The sequence below is a fragment of the Brachyhypopomus gauderio genome, unplaced genomic scaffold (genome assembly GCF_052324685.1).
Source record: "Brachyhypopomus gauderio isolate BG-103 unplaced genomic scaffold, BGAUD_0.2 sc62, whole genome shotgun sequence".
Lineage (NCBI taxonomy): Eukaryota > Metazoa > Chordata > Actinopteri > Gymnotiformes > Hypopomidae > Brachyhypopomus > Brachyhypopomus gauderio.
The window spans coordinates 463,830-480,904 of NW_027506883.1; the positions used below are offsets into that span (position 1 = coordinate 463,830).

At 41.2% G+C, this 17,075-nt stretch overlaps 2 protein-coding genes and 1 long non-coding RNA gene across 6 annotated transcripts; 2 read left to right on the top strand and 1 right to left on the bottom strand.

Moving 5' to 3' along the window:
* Positions 1-295: 295 nt before the first annotated feature.
* On the top strand, positions 296-4,087 carry LOC143489404 (cathepsin K-like). 2 transcript variants are annotated; one of them, XM_076988407.1, is made up of 8 exons: positions 296-454; positions 844-970; positions 1,806-1,928; positions 2,337-2,486; positions 2,610-2,828; positions 3,130-3,295; positions 3,411-3,519; positions 3,641-4,087. In XM_076988407.1, exons 2-8 carry the CDS (start codon positions 845-847, stop codon positions 3,738-3,740), a joined length of 993 nt encoding a protein of 330 aa, XP_076844522.1. In that variant the 5' UTR covers positions 296-454; position 844; the 3' UTR covers positions 3,741-4,087. The 2 variants fall into 2 exon arrangements, with proteins under 2 accessions (XP_076844522.1, XP_076844523.1); XM_076988408.1 differs by having other exon boundaries at positions 339-362.
* Positions 4,088-9,315: 5,228 nt separating this feature from the next.
* Positions 9,316-10,984, bottom strand: LOC143489424 (uncharacterized). 2 transcript variants are annotated; one of them, XR_013124674.1, is made up of 3 exons: positions 10,537-10,984; positions 10,237-10,377; positions 9,316-9,882 (listed from the first exon to the last, which is right to left on the bottom strand). It is a non-coding gene; the product is annotated as an uncharacterized LOC143489424 (long non-coding RNA). The 2 variants fall into 2 exon arrangements; XR_013124673.1 differs by having other exon boundaries at positions 10,237-10,309; positions 10,537-10,977.
* On the top strand, positions 10,430-15,670 carry ctss2.1 (cathepsin S, ortholog2, tandem duplicate 1). Of its 2 annotated transcripts, none has more exons than XM_076988456.1 (8): positions 10,430-10,656; positions 11,349-11,471; positions 12,087-12,209; positions 12,368-12,517; positions 13,394-13,618; positions 13,794-13,959; positions 14,261-14,363; positions 15,411-15,670. In XM_076988456.1, exons 2-8 carry the CDS (start codon positions 11,355-11,357, stop codon positions 15,508-15,510), a joined length of 984 nt encoding a protein of 327 aa, XP_076844571.1. In that variant the 5' UTR covers positions 10,430-10,656; positions 11,349-11,354; the 3' UTR covers positions 15,511-15,670. The 2 variants fall into 2 exon arrangements, with proteins under 2 accessions (XP_076844571.1, XP_076844570.1); XM_076988455.1 differs by having other exon boundaries at positions 10,436-10,656; positions 11,346-11,471.
* Positions 15,671-17,075: the final 1,405 nt, after the last annotated feature.

Consider the following 17,075-nt stretch of genomic DNA (forward strand, 5'->3'; position numbering starts at 1 on the left):
GGCTATAACAGAATTGAATTAGGTCAAAATTAGACCTGCAGAACTGCAAAGTAAACCAAATTTCAGTTTTATAAATGTAATTAAAACCACCTGTATTATATATTAATTTGTTTTGTTGTTGTTTTTTTTGTTTTATTTTGTTTTTTGTTTTGTCATTCTTACATTCACATCATACATGTAATTCCTACACGTACTGGCAGGTCGGTAGAGTTATGTCGGAGGTTCCCGACAGTAAATGGATGTTCCTGTAACTTGATACCTGACATCATCTCTTGGGCTGGGGAAGTTAAATCATTCCACATGTGAACTCAGCAGACTGCAGTTTTTAACTCTGAAAAGCGGACAACTTCCTCAAAGCGCTGGTACATAAGCGGTCGTCTTCCAAGCATCCTGCAAGTCGAAGTCGAGTATTTCCAGTGAACGTGTTTTAGGATTTATACAACCTCAGTTTAAGGTGGACTTGGCTCTAACGATTTTACTGTTTGTACCGTTTTGTGTCGTGTTGAAGCTCAAAGGTTGTGTGCTACGTTTGAAGTAACGACGAGCGTATTGCTTGCTTTACATTTCTGTTTTAGGGTTTAGATACATCAGCTTTATTATTATTAACGCTTGAATCCTTTAACTCGACGTGGCTCACTTTCACTTTCTATTGATCCAGCACGATCGTTTCTTTTTCATCTTTTAAAACTAAAGACATGCATGAGAATTGTTTGTTTACTTGTGTTGAAACGTAGTGCTTATGTTCACACATCTGATAACTGTGTTTGTACGTGTTGTGCAGGTGTAGATAGTTGCGGATTCTCGGGGTGTTTTGTGTGATTCACTCATCTCGTGACTGTGCAGGATGTTGGTGTGTGTGGGAGTACTCACACTGGTCCTGGGCCCTCTCACCACCGCCCTGGGTACTGCCACTCTGGACTCGGAATGGGACAGCTGGAAAACCACCCACAGGAGGGAATACAATGGCCTGGTAACTCTGACATACACACTTGACATTACAAACGTGTACATAACATAAACGTGTATGTTAGTAATGGGACCATTATTAACCTTTTGCAGTATTTAGCCAAATACATTTAGCTAATATATCAGTGTGTTAAAGAATTTGACTGTTTTATCCAAATAATAGTTCAGTCCTAATGTCAAACTGGTACTAAAGTCAGTGATTGTTGTTGATGCTGATTTCATGTGATTATGCACTAAAAGTCTTTTTAACTAGTATTAATGTGCATCTTCACTCTATTGTGATTATTAGCATTCCGCAAAAGAGAGTTAAATAATATTCAAGTAGCAATGTGCACCGTCTTGAAACATTTTGAAGACAGATATTAATCCAAAATAAGAAAATGAAGAGCTCATTCCTCAGCTATTGCATCTCTTAACTTTTGTAATTGGAAATCATTACTTAATTAATTATTGAGTTCAACTAGTTGTACTTGCCATTGTATTATTCAAAAAAAGAATAATAGTTATTAATAGTTATATCTGATACATGAGGACATCGTCTTTTATCTTATTATTAAATTAGCCAACCTTAATAATATTGTATTACTGGTAATCAGAATGATGACTGTGTCCAAACATTGAATAATGTAAAAAACATTTATATGTTTTAAACAAAACAAAAGTCACAGATAATATGAAGGCAAACAAAGCCACTGTATTATATAATAAGTACATGAAATCCATAGAACGTTTGGTTTATAAGTATACTGGATTTAATAAAGTTAACATTTATGAAATATCAAAATCTTTGAAACCTCCTCTAACACCTGTTTACTTCCCTGTATGTGTGCACACGACAGGGCGAGGAGGCCGTTCGTCGCACTATCTGGGAAAAGAACATGCGTATTATTGAGAGCCATAATCAGGAGTATGAGCTCGGTATTCACACCTATGAGTTAGGCATGAACCAGTTTGGGGATATGGTACGTATTGTTTGTATATTTTGTCTTGAGTGGTTTGTCTCAAAAAGTCCAAACTTAAGTAAAATTGACTTGATGCCAGCTAACGGAAACTCCACTTAAAGTTGGATTTTATTTTATTGTATTTTGGATTTGGATTTTATTCATTTATTTTATTTGTTTGTTCATACTATCATTTCATGTTAAAAGCAGAAAAATATTTAAATATAGTTGACAGAATGATAATTGTAGTGACCACCCAAAAGGCCATGTAAATAAATATGTAAATGAATACTTTACATATTTAAATACACTGGCTGTAGTGACAGGTTTACTATTACGTAAGGATACGTGTGAGTACGTTAGGATTACAGTAAAGATCTGAGTGTCTGTCCTCTGGATGGTCCTTATTCGTCCATCTCTTCCTGGTAGACGGTGGAGGAGATAGCTGAGAAAATGATGGGACTACAGATGCCTATTGAAAATAACCCTATGGACACCTACGTTCCTGGCACATTGGAGAAGCTACCTAAATCCATCGATTACCGCAAACTTGGCTATGTTTCCCCTGTGAAGAACCAGGTGGGAGTTTACACACATTCCTCTTTAATGTTCAGTAAGAATCTTAGCAGCAAATTCCACACAGGCAGTGGTTTGACAGGAACTGGTGCTTTTGAGAGTGAAATGTGCTTTCCTGTGTTTAAGGGCTCGTGCGGTTCCTGCTGGGCTTTCAGCTCTGTCGGTGCTCTGGAGGGTCAGCTGGTGAAGACCACAGGCCAGCTGGTAGAGCTCAGTCCCCAGAACCTGGTGGACTGTGTGACTGAGAATGAGGGCTGTGGTGGCGGCTACATGACAAACGCTTTCAACTACGTCCATGTGAACAGAGGCATCGACTCTGAGGTGTCATACCCATACGTGGGGACGGTAAGACTCTCCATTGTGTGTGAGATGTTGTGATGCCAACTTTAATGTCACATAGTTTGCGTGCCACAATCACGTGAAAGGTTCTGTAACCTTTACCCTCCACTTCACAATTACCTTTTATGAATATGTTTTGAAAGTACAAAAAGCTTGGAATTTATTACAGTATGCTCAATTTCCTGATATCCATCAAATGAATCTTAAGTTTTAGTTGAAGGTAATATGTTAGATAATGTTTTCTAATGTTCTCTTGGCCTTTCCATCATGTGTTTTTGCACATCATTCTCAACACTGCCCCCTGCAGGACCAGCAGTGTGCTTACAATAAATCTGGAAAAGCTGCAGAGTGCCGGGGGTTTAAGGAAGTGCAGAAAGGCAGCGAGAGGGCGTTGATGTCCGCCGTAGCTAAAGTCGGCCCGGTGTCTGTAGGCATCGATGCCATGCAGTCAACTTTCCAGTTTTACAAGAGTGGTGAGTTGTGAAGATGCTGCTTACGAATCCTCCTGTAACCAAGTCTAATTAAAGCTGAAGAGACCGCACGTTGAGGTGTGTAGAATGACATGATCTCAAATGGTCTTTTAACCAGGTGTTTACTATGACCCAAACTGTGACAAAGAGAACATCAACCACGCAGTGCTAGCAGTGGGCTACGGAATAACACCTAAGGGAAAAAAGTACTGGATCGTCAAAAACAGGTCCGTTACTTAAATAGGCAGAACCGCACCATGTGATTTGTGCGTGTTGTGGTTTGCTGTTAACACACCTCCTCTGTTCTGTGTTCCTTTGCCTCCCGTTGTCCTGGTGCACCTGGTGAAGCTGGGGTGAGGAGTGGGGTAAGAAGGGCTACATCCTGATGGCCCGAAACCGCAACAACGCGTGTGGCATTGCCAACCTGGCCAGTTTCCCAGTCATGTGAGAGTTTATGATCACGTTTCACTAAGGTCAAGGGAACATGAGAAACACAATGACCAAAACCACATGAACGCTAAAACAGGAACAACAGAATCACTAAGTTTCTGGTTATGAATACATAACATTACATTCAGATACAATAAGATTTGTTTAATTTTAATTAATAAAACTATAAACCCTGTATCTGATGTGGACTGCATACATGAATGTGATTTTACATGCTATGTGCAATATGTAAAATTTGACATTGTTTTACTCATGGCTGGTTCCTCTGTGCATAAACATTCATCTGCTGTGGATTTTATATGTAAGATCATCATGTAAATTAAAATTGTTTTTTGACAAAACAAATCTAAAAATATGCATCTTTATTACTTTATTACCAGCACAATCTGTGCTCCACATACATTTATTAATAATTTATTAATCAAAGTAAAAGCTTAATCTTTTAAAAGTTTAAGATGTCAGTGGTGATATCAAAAAGCCTTCTTTGTTTTATAAAGTTTATTTATTTACACTGAAAGATAAAACTTCCTAATTCATTCTAATATTATTTGATCTGCAATATAATTACGGTTTTTCACAGAGCAGAATGCTGATAATTAAAGTAATTCTCCACCTGGCAGTTGTTTTTGTCTATTTATGTGTGTTTGTGCCAGCTCATCGCATGTTTTTTGTTTATTATTATTTAACCGTCACAGCTTTATGTTGGAGCTTTATGTTAAACGTTATTAAATCCCTGTTTCTTTATTCCATTTTGCCACACATGTTCCACCCGTGACACTGGTCCACTGTGTTGATAATCAGTATTTTGAGGAAATAAAGTGAACACAGCAAAAGTACCTAAACTGGAAATAGCTAAGGGCTTCCTGTTCATTGTGGTGGAGAAACTTATAAAGTATTGTGTACTTTAAAAGCATTTTATTCCATTAAAATCATGGGATTTGTCTTTATTAAACATTTACAGACATCCATCCAGATGTTTGAGCATATAGGCTCATTATACAGGGTACCCGCGGGTCCTTAAAAAGTCTTAAAATGTCTTAAATTTAGTTTTCCATTTTATGAGGGGAGGCATTAAATTATTATAAGTGTGTGTTGTTCAGTTGTTCTGGCGCGATGTGAACTTTGCCGAATCTAGCGCTAGGACCATGCAGAAAATAACCGCTCCAGGGTCCTAGCGTTGGAGTATACGGCCTCAACAACGTCAACAATTTTCGTTCGCCAAGCCCCCCCCCCCCCCCCCCCCCCGTCAATAATTCTCGTTCGCCCCCCCCCCCCCAACGATGTAGAACACACCTGCATCCCCAGTAATAGTATTATTTTTTTCTTGTGAGAGGTATTAAAAAGGTATTAAAAATGCAACAGCAGAACTACTCTAATTTATTCCATATTGCGTATTTGTAGTGGGGGCAGGTATTACCACATTTACGGTAAACAGGGTAACAACTGAGGGCAATGTGCCATTAAGACAGCTCCTAGTGAAAAGGGGAGTGTTGAGAAGTCAGGAGACTAGTAAAGCTACTCAACACGAGTGTGGGTCACCCGTGAAGAGCTGTGCTGGTTCTTGGTGGGTATGTGTGCGGCTGGATTGTGTGTATGATAAATGGATTCTGTTTAAAGTACTACAGATGGTGTGTGGTAGCTGCAGTGAGTTAAGGAGCCACAGACGTGATGTGTGTATCACGTGATTGTGCCGCCTATCAAAAAGAATTTACACAGTACAGTAAATGTTAGGGCGTACTCACACTAGGCACGGTTTGCTGGTTCCGTGCTGGGGCCCGGTTATCCCCCCTCCCCACTCCCCCTCTGGCCTGCACTCACACTCGCTTCAGCAACCCGGCCCGAGCACGCTTACGTCATCACAACGTGACTTTATTTGGAAAAAAAGCGCGCTCGCACAACACTATGGAGTTCACGATTCTCTTTTTATTGTATTTTTGGAGTCGTTTTGGGAGTGCAGAAACACGGTGCAAGCACAGATTTATCGATAATTTACCACAACGATTGTCTTCTAATCGCTTTGCCGCTATAGAGGGTTTTCCATCCACCGAGTTTTTGCGCATTTTGAAAATGCGCATGAAAAAAACTGGATGGAAAAAGACCAAAATTCGAAAAAAGCCCCAAATATCGCAAAAAGATTTTTACGCTAGGAGGAAGTGGAAAAGTTAGACTATCGCATCGCCAAAATTCGGAAAAACTGGATGGAAAAGGGTTTTTTGCATAAACGATGACGTATTAGGCCTCAAGTCATGTGGTTCTGTACACGATCGCGATGTAAAAATGGCAAATGCATACAAAAACAGTTCTGGAGAGAGCAAAAAATGAATTTAACTTCTCCATGTATAGAAAAGAAAAAGAAAAAAAATGTTTCAAAACCTCAACGTGTAAAAATGCGTAACTGCCAGATGGACGTAAAACCACTATTGTTTAGCGTCCTCTCACGTGATCTAAAGTTTATTCGCATAACTGTAATGAATGGAAACGAGGCTTAATTCGCTTTTTTTTTCTGCCGAAACTTGGAAATTGCGCATTATTTTTTCGAAAGGTTTGGATGGAAACCCGGCTTATGACTGTTTAACGTGAGCATCGCATCACTGACGTCATGTTCGAGTTCCAGCGAAATGAACCAATCACATGAGGCACCAAGCGGGCCCGGGCACGGATAGCGCTCACACTAGAAGCGAAACGTGCCCGAGTCCACATGAATCGTGCCCTGGCCCACCTCTTCAAGCGGGCCCGAGCACGGTTGGAGCGCTCACACTAGCCAAACGAACCGTGCTTCGGCAGGCAACCGTGCCCGGGCCCGGATCACAGAGCCTAGTGTGAGTACGCCCTTAGTTACTCACAGACGGGCACAATCGGTAAATAATTACTATTTTTGCTGACAAGCTAATCAGTACCTAAAGTCATACTCATTAACTGTATGTAAACGTCGAAATTCAACGTTTACCTTTTATTAGAGTTGGGCAGCATGCAGGACAGCATAATGCATAATTATGAATTCCATATATTTGCCCCTAAACCATTTCGCCCCCAAGTCACGGCCTGGTTGGCCTTGGCCTACAGGTGAACTATACTGTGAGGAGCATTTTTATGTAATGAACTATCAGCATTAGATAAGAATGAAATACTGTGTATCTACAGAGGAATGACTGGGCAGCACAGCACTGCTCTTGCCAGGTTAACAGAACTGTCCAGGTTTTCTTGGCCTACTAACAGTAAAATGTTCCCCGTGGCACAGGCAGGTCTGGAATGTGAGGGAGTGTTTATCTAATGGAGAGATACAGTTCTCATGAAGTTCCTGCTAAAGGGCGTTTGGGCCCAACTCGCTCAGCGCGATGCGGTTCTGAGATACTTGCAGAACAATATGTACTACCTCTAGTCACATAAACATTGAAATAATATTATAATGATGAACTGAGGCAAGGCCGGCGCCACGGGGGGGCGAATGGGGGCGTCGCCCCCTCAGGCGAGGTGTCCCGCCCCCTCAATGTAAAAAATAAGACCCATTTATTTTACAACAATCGCTACATGGTTCCCCCTTGGCCGCTCGACAATCGTTACACGCACCCCCCCTCCCGCTCAACAACTTACGTTCGCCACACCCCCCCCCCCCCTCAACAACTTACGTTCGCCCCCCCCCCTCCCCCGCTCAACAATTACGTTCGCCCCCCCGAAATTTTCTGACGCCCCCTCAATGTATATGTTCTGGCGCCGGCCCTGAACTGAGGCTAACGGGTCTTGTATTTATATTAATCATATTTATCACATAGATGTAGAGTTATTCTTCATGGGCGTTTGCCAAGCAGTTTCCAGCTAGAATTCCCCGATGTTTGCTTTGCTGTCTCACCTGTCCCATGTGCGCAAACACCCTCTGGTGAGAAGGTAGGGCCCACATTTAATATGATGTGTTTGTCACACTCCGAACTCATTTACATGTGAATAAGTATTCTGGTTGATTTAATGTTACTGTATAATACTTCCTATTAATATGATCTGAGTTACGAGAAAAGAGACCGCTAGTTTGAATAAGTCATGTGGTCGCTGTAATCCTCGGATGCCAGCAGGTGTGATTTTGCAAAGTATATTTGTATTGTAATGGATAATTGTGTTTTGTACCTTTCAGTTGTCAGTGTAACTGCAGTAATGGAGTTTGAGAGCTCACATCGCTACATTTACATTAAATACTGCAGGATGGGTGATGCAGTGCTGTGAACGTGCTGATGAGACTCTTGATATCCTGTTATACTTCATACTCGATTGTGTGTCATCTTCTACCTGGTGTCTGTCAGTGATTGGGGATGGAAAGAGGAGGTCTTGGTGGAGAAGAAAAGGGGGCAGGTGGCTCGCCCAACAAGGCACAGTGGGTCTACATGTGGTCCATCCCACAACCACAAGACACGGGGGGACTAAGAGGGGTGGCTTGACTGGCCAGGTCCAGGACCAGGTTCTGGGCTAAACCAGAGGCCCCTACAAGAATCTCTAAACCACCGTGAAGGTGAAAGTGGTTGATTGGAGAAAGCAGACAGACAAAGACTCAAAATGATGAGGGTAACTACCCCACAGAAAAAAAACAACTTATGGAAAAACATAAGGAACAACAGTCCCTCAGAGAACAAGCGAGACGTACTGCAGACCTTTACAAAGCTGATTAGGTAAGGTGAACCCACCTTAGAGGAGTCGGGCTAAGTTTTGGCTTGTTGGCGCCCTCTGGTGGCCGCCTGCTGGTCCTGCGTCAGTTGGCGTCATCTTTACTGAATAACACAAGGAACAAACTGTATGCGCGCAGCTTTCATAAAAGTAATTTGTTTTTATCAGGACATTATTTATAGCCCAGTAATCACATGGGGCATTTGTGTATGTAGGAATTACATAAATGTTATTCAAACTCCAGTAGGCCTGTTTTAGTTTCGTAGTGATAATACAAATAATCTACAGTGAAATTAAACCTTATCAGTGGCCAGGAAAAAACAAAGCATAACAGATACGGTTGTTTTGGGTGTTGTGTGTTTTTGCATACATTAAAATACAGCAGTGGAGAGTTTCTTGTGTATTTATTAAATGTCACCTGTACAGTAAAGGGAACATGTAGCCTACATATCGGGCAGACCACTGTCTTAACTTCTGTATTGGTGGCCACATGCTGCTTTTTATAAAAGAGCAAAGTTATTTTGCATGGAGAGCAAAAATGCATTCTTCCTTAAATCCATCAGTACACTTTAAGGTTTGCTTCAGTAAATAAAGCAACGAATCTACCAGTTCTGGGAATGTCTGTGTTGGTAACACTAGTAGTCTGCAAGAAAAGTACTCAACACTGGACCTGTTTTACGAAAATTCAGACAAAAGTTACTAAGCATATGCTGTAGAATATGGAAATATCTGAAAAGTTAACGCTGAATAAATTAGACCCGCATCAAGTGCAGTACTGACACGTTCCTACAAGTCATATTTACAGAAGCTGTTTAACATTGTGATGATTTTGGTGTTTTGCTTGTTTGGCTGGGTTTTGAGAGGATGAATCAATTTATGAAGTTAACAGAGAACAGATTGTTCAAAACCACAAAGAAAACGCTGACTTCAGACAGAGGGAACATATTACATCGATATTCCCACATTTTAATTATGGTTAAAATGTGCTTTTCAGTTTAGTATCACCTAGATCACAATTACAATGTACACAGCAATATGTTGACAAATAAAGTTGGCGAAATGTAGCACCAAGCACTAAATGTTTCCCCGAACCAGAGGTCATGAAGAGTGAGATTCCGCCTACGGTTTAGCATGAGACAAAAACACTTAAAAGACTTTAGTGCACTTTACACTGCAGCATGAACACAGGCGCATTTCCCCATTATGAATCATCACGAGCCCCTTTCAAATGTACCAGCCATGCTGACTCACCATTAGGAACTGTGTTTGCAAAATCTGAGTATTCAAAAAAAAAGTATACTTAGCATAAATATTTACTAGCTCAGTAATCAGTAAATTACTCATGTCAAGACCTTGTAAAGTTTGATACGGTGATAACAACTAAATGTGTTTAGGTCTGTGATCCAGGGTCAGTTATCAGGTGATCAGCAGCCTGCATCTCACACACCGTGTGATCTGAGTGTCCTGCACAGGGATGTAAAAGCTCCTTTGACCTGTAGAAGATAGTCGGATAGGTTATAGATAGACAAAAATATACAATAGTAACAAGGCTTAATAACAAGCAACTGTGGAATGAAGGCCCATTTACTGACTCTTCACAAACCCTTTTCAAACGTTACAAATATTACGTGAAAGTAATAAATCGTTCATTCTATCGTAATATTCTTCATACATACAAATATTTCAATTTCCCCTTTCACCCCTTCATGAGTTTTAAGTAATACCTGGTTGTCATACCGGTTTTTAGTAAGCATCAGAGGGACTGTGAAAATCTAGTTTGCGTTATATTTCGTATATATTTTGGCCTATATACATTTGTAAAATATCTTCCACCAACTGATATTCACCGTTTTTGCTGCTCTGCTAACTTGCAGTGCTGCAGTTTAAGAGTCTCCTGTAGGACTTCTGTTCTTATTCACACTAAACCGAAAGTGAAGGAGAGTCTTGATCATCGCTTTAGTTTATGCCCAAGAACTGCTGACGCACATCTGTAGAAATTAATATTTACTTCCTTGAGCCTATTGAGACCATAGTCTTGCTCACAGAAATTCAAACCTACAGATATTTTAAATGATTATTTGATATCTATATTGAATGTATGTTTGTAGGGACTAGGCTACTACACACTGTATAAAGCAGGAACTAACTAGTGAGTTGTCTCATGTGACACGTGATAACTCGTCTTAAAGTCGAGCACGTCCAGACCTCCACAGACCTCCACAGACCTTCATCTGCTCACATCTCTGAAGCTTCTCCAACCTGTCGAGGTAAGCGGAGTCAATGTTGGGTTTCAGAAACGCCGTCGTACCTCGTGTTTACCCATTACATGAGTTATCTAGTGACTATTTACCACACTATACTACAGCTAGTCAACGTTTTACTTTTTAATCGGGTTAAGCCAATTTTAGCCGCTGTGTTTATTCAAAGAACCTTTTCTATTTTAAGCGCCTATTTTTTTACAACAGTGCGCAGTTGATGTGTGTGATGTTGTAAATGTCACGGCTGATAACAGAGAGGATATATGTAGACTACTGTACAGAAGATCTGAAGTGTAGTGCCAGTTATCTTTGTCTACAGCAGACAGGTTTCGATACGTTTAACCTATCATTTACTCCAACAGAAGAGTACAAAATGCTTTGCCAATCAATCCCCATAATTTACCTTTTTATACAACTTCTGGCATTTTAAGAAGTCCGCCATCCTTGAAGTTTGTCAGACACATGACATTGTCATGTGGCTAATTGCACAAGTGATATTACTGGTTTGGTTACGTTAACTTCCCTGTTGGCATTACCCAACCCACATGTAACCTAAGAGTCTATTGTGTAAATAGAAGAAGATGAACTGGGGTTTCTGCTGGTCTTTTTGCTCCTGTGGTTGGATTGTCTGATGGTCTGATTATCTGATGGTCTGGTGACAGTACCCTGTACTGATGAACGTCTTCTTTGATTTTCAGCAGGTGAAGATGAGGGTTTTGATTTTCACAGTACTGTGCGGGTCAGTCGTGGCACTTTACGACCCAAACCTGGACATGCACTGGGAGTTATGGAAAAAGAAACACGACAAGATTTACTCCAGTGAGGTGAGGGCTAAACCTGCTTTAGTCCTGGTGATCATTGACGTTACAAAACGTAGGGAAATTGACACGAGAGAGAGCAGCAGGCTTCATTTCTGCGTGGGACCTTACACGGTGCCCAAACATCTTCTGTCTCAGTGCGAATCTGGACTGTGGGCTGATCCACCCTCATTCCTTCCCCAGCTTAATTTACAGTTCCTCGTCCTGCCCAGTGTGATATGAAGGCAGTGGGGCTATTGATTGGCACAGTGCCTGAAGGAAAAAAGGCTCTTATAACACAGAACCAAAAAAAATGGCAGTAATGAACTTGCGCGGGGCACAGAAACCCTCTGTGTCCTGAACATCTCAAGACAGCAATAGGTAAAAAACAGAAACGTAGCCAGGACATGTTGCCGTTATATCACGGCGTTTTGACAGAGACCTGGCCAGTGGAAGGACATCTCTTTTAGCAAACATCTTTAACCAACACCCCAACACCTCCTTTTGCAATGTTAAGGGAAGTTGGCATACACCATTAGCCTGTCAGTCATAGGTACACTGTTAATAACCTGTGCAATTATGCCATATGATAATTTCTGCATGTGCAGAAAGTGTGAGTGACTTGTGAATGTGTGCTGGCAGATAGAGGAGTTGGGCCGTCGACAGATCTGGGAGGGGAACCTACGACAGATCACCATCCACAACCTTGAGGCCTCTCTGGGCATGCACACCTTTGACATTGGTATGAACCACATGGGAGACATGGTAAGATCTTCTCAATTATGGACTCCATGGCAGCTTAAAAACAGCCAGCTGTGCGTAAAAGCAAAATGCGATATGAAGTAATGGATGTATGATGGTGAAATAAAGGCTGTGGATTTTTCTCACTGTAAAAATACACGTTTGCTTCCACTGAACGTCAGACTACAGAGGAGATTCTGAAGAACTTTGCTGGGACTCGGGTTCCCTCTGACCTGAAGAGACCTTCCACGTTTGTGTCCTCTGCCGGTGCCCCAGTGCCAGATTCAGTAGACTGGAGAACAAGTGGCTATGTGACCGATGTGAAGAACCAGGTACTGGTTTCTACTGGTTTCTACTGGTTTCTACTGATTCTACTGGTTTCTACTGATTCTACTGGTTTCTACTGGTTTCCACGCTGCACACATTCTACACTTGAATCTTTGGTGCTTTAAATTCATGGACTACTTGGAAATTTCTGTTTCTGTAATTTATTGTTTCTCATGAATTAAAGAGCAAAACACCTTCGTGCAAGGGTATAAATACTATATTATGGAAAACAAATTCCAAATCACTTATTGTTCAAGTCAAACTACGTAATGGTAGTGCATCCATGAAACATGTTACGTGTTTGGGCCCGGTGGGGGTGCTTTAGTATCATTAGCGCCTATATTTCTGAATTAATTCTGAATTAAATCTTTCAGATTTTACTTTATGTAGGAGTTAAACTTTGCATAATATATTTTCATTTTATGTGCAGATTGATCTGAAGTCACAAAAACTAACAACTAGATTGCTAGATTTATATAATAAACCATGCGTAACCATGGAATTTTCTGTATATGAAAGTGAATTTTAACTGAAACTTCCTCTTTGCTGAGTCACTAACCAGTTTCACTTCTTTCTGCTGTCTCTTGTGTTGGTTTTTGGCTGTTCTTTCCTGATTTCTTCACTATCTTCCTCCACAATTAACCAGCATAGTTAAACTATTAAATGGTAGAATAGGTTGTGTAATATTAGTCAGTGTCTCCTACATTAACAATAAGAGTGCAACATCCATGAGTTGATATGAAGTTTTAATGTTAATTTAATTTGGCTACAGATGTTGTTTTCTTTTCAGAACTTCAGGACTGCAGCTCATTGCTTTGTCTCATTCTTATTTCCTGTGTAACCAGTTGTGCCTCTAACGCGGTGTATTTTCATCCTCTCAGGGCTCGTGTGGCTCTTGCTGGGCGTTTAGTGCCGTTGGGGCCCTCGAGGGTCAGCTGAAGAAGAAGACGGGCCAGCTGCTCTCCCTCAGCCCCCAGAACCTGGTGGACTGCTCATCCAAATATGGAAACAAAGGTTGCAACGGAGGGTTCATGACCAAGGCCTTTCAGTACATCATTGACAATGGTGGTATAGATTCTGATGCGGGCTACCCGTACACTGCAGTGGTGAGTTGAGTAACTGCACTCCTAACTTCACACCAGGGTGAAAAGCTTGTCTGTCACCTGCTGCGTGCTCCCGTCACACCACCGTGAACGCAGAGCCGGATTGTTCAGAAATGGTGAAGAACCTGGTATGTTGGTTTTGTTCTAACATGGTGCCATGTTGTCGTTTGCCTCCCAGCAAGGAGACTGCAAGTACGACCCGACCAAACGAGCTGCCAACTGCTCCAGTTACAGTTTCACCCCCAGAGGGGACGAGGAGCAGCTGAAGCAGGCGGTGGCCACCATCGGCCCCATCTCTGTGGGCATCGATGCCACTCGCCCGCTGTTTGTCATGTATCGCAGTGGTAAGAGTTACTTCTCATTTTAAATATTATTTCCAAATTCTGTCTACATGTGCATCAATAACCTTAAATTAAACTGAAGTCCAAACGACATTAGAATGAACATTGTTATATTACTGCTGAGGGCAGTATATGCAGAATATGTGTTATTTCATGTCATCTGCAGTTTATATGAGTTTATATGAACCAGAGCTCTGCAAACACAGGGAAATACATGTGTAAAAGATAAAATGCATGTAAGGAAGTGTGGAAGTGTCTAGATGCTGGAGTGTGTGTGTGTACCCTGACTACACGTGTCCTTCAGGAGTGTACAGTGACCCAACATGTAGCCAAAACGTAAACCATGCAGTTCTGGTTGTTGGCTATGGCACACTGAACGGACAGGACTACTGGCTGGTGAAAAACAGGTAGGAGGTTCAGCTTCATGACTAAGCAAAACTCACAAGTTCATCAAGCCCATCTGACTGTCAGGGCTTGCTGCAGGGTTGTGCCATCTATCGCCACCGGGGGGAGCTCTCGAATCAGCAATCGGCGGTGGTGACCTGCACCTGTCTTTCTCCCTGCTTACGGAAGACAGATGAAGGTCTCACCGCTGAGTTGTTTGTAGTTAGAGCGTGTGCAGTCAGCCTTCTGTCTCAGTACCGTGGTGTGTTTTGTTGGTGTCTCGTCACCCCTCTCTCTCTCTCTCTCTCTCTCTCTCTCTAAAGTCTCTGTTCAAGTGTTTTCTGTCCTGCGCTGCTCTCTGGCCCATCTCAAGATTTCCTTCACTGTTTGTTCCACTGTCCAGTTTCGTTGGTTATTTTGGGAAGGTTTTTTGTTTGCAGTTCTCTCACTTTAGAGCGTCAGCTACTTCCACTGCCGTCCCGAGTTTGCTTAGTAGGTTTTCTTGTTTTTGTTTGTTTGGTTTTTTTTTTTTTTTGCGTTAAGGTTTCCACGTCTTTTCTGTTATTTCTCTTTTTCACTGTGTTTTTCTTTCATCTCGTGTCCTGCATCGTTTTGGCAGCGGTTTCAGTTCTTCATTTATTTTATGGTTTGGTGCACGGATTCGCCCGTTTCTGTTAAAACCCTTGTGGTGTTGTACTACCATACAAACCACCTCGTGACACTGACATCAGCTAATATTTTAACTGCCAGTCTTCATTTTGATGTTTAGGCTTAATCTTAATTTTGGAATTTGATTGATACCAACTAATATCTTTGGACTAAAGTTGCTGGACATCTTTCTTTCTTTTAGAATGTGGCTTAATTAAATAAAACTTATTTATTTAAAATAACATTTGATTGTGTAAATGCAGTTTGCAGAACAATCCTATATCTAGATCAAGAATTTCCTGTGGAGATTTTCAGTGGATGCTACAATTTAGTCCAGAACTTGGGGAAGTCCATGTTTGGGAAAGAAATCATGATGTTCTGCTGTAAAGTGTAATGTTTCTGCTTCTTTACTCTCACAACAGCTGGGGCAGGCAGTTTGGAGATGAAGGCTACATCCGCATAGCCCGCAATAAGGGTAATCTGTGTGGCATCGCCTCTTATGCCTGCTACCCCATCATGTAGAGAGTAAGATCAAATTATATATGTATAAACATGATTTATTTTTATAATAACTTGCTTTTAGATTGTATCTTTATTAATGGATGTTTCCATTACAAAAATACAGAGAATGAAACTGGTCTGAAAACATGATTCCAGTCAAATAAATTTACAAGTGACTTTTTATTCAGTGCAACATCACAACAGACAATATCACATGAGGTATCAAAGGATTTTCAAAATTGGTACACAACATCCAGGTATGATTGACATGTAGACTGTCGTGATTCAGACCCTTTGGTTGGTTAGCAACATTCATAGGTTAACATGAGAATGACACAATGACATGTCCAAATAAGAGACACAGACAGTATGTGTGGTGATGGTCTTAAAGCTTTTTGCTACCTGTGACTTTTACGAGTTTTGATGATAACAATACTAAACACCATTTTTACCATGTAAATCACAGGCCAATTCTTCATATTTTCTAAAGTGTCTTGACTTTTTTGTTCTACTAGCTGAAAGGTCAAATGTTTATATTTAAAGATTCTCAATCAGTTACTTGTAAAAATTAGTTGTATTCTATATTGTAATGGTACTGTGATAACTGGGGGGGGGGGGGGGGGGGGGGCATTGTACAGTTGTTGAATTGAATAAAGCTGAGCCTGGCTCGTAAAAGCCAAATGTTCACTCTTGCTTTGTGATTGGTCACACGTTCATTTGTGGGAAGAATATGCAGTCTGAAGTTCAGTATGGCCACACCTTCTCTTGCCTCGATTGTCCCATTCGGTGTCAGCACTGTGTGTGGGGGATTCTTCCTCTTTTCAAGTTTCCCTGTTCATACACATGTATATTCATACACATTCTAATACTCATTCTTTCTGTATGTTTTCTCTGTCTGTAGGTAAAAATGTGATTAGTGGTTACAGATTGATTCCAGCACATTTGGTTAGAAAAGATGAGACACAAACTCTCCCTGAACGCATGGGATCTTTGGTAAATTTACGTATCCGCTACACCACACACAATTGAGGTAGATGAATTCTTCATAGCAGTGAAAGAGTAGACTTGTTGCTTAGATGGTGGGAATGGTACTTGTCCTCAGTCCTCCGAATTTACACGCTGGCAGCAGTAGCCAGAAAAGATGTAAAAACCACTGTTCGTGAGGTAAATGGTGAGGCTCCTTTTCCATCCAGTGGTGTACGCACATATGGGTAAAAATAGACGGTCGAGAGACATTAACAATAGTACTATGTATACAGCCTGTACATGTCTCACACAAAGCTGCTCAACTTTACAGGCCATCACCTTGAACCTCCCCTCACCAGTCAGTGTGGAGTTGTGCTTGGCCTAGTCTCAGCCTTCGGAACTTTTCCTCTCAACGACAACAATAACTTCAACCACTAGGGGTCCCCAAAGACTAACTTACTCTTACAACATCCTTACAGTTCTAAGGCTGTTTCGGCATAGAGATGCAAAATGCAAAACGTTACCCAACATTATAATCTGAAAGAACTACTGTACTATAGTAAAGCTGTCCACTCCCTCTTCCAAACAGGAGCGAGGAGGAACCCGTCGTATAAACACTG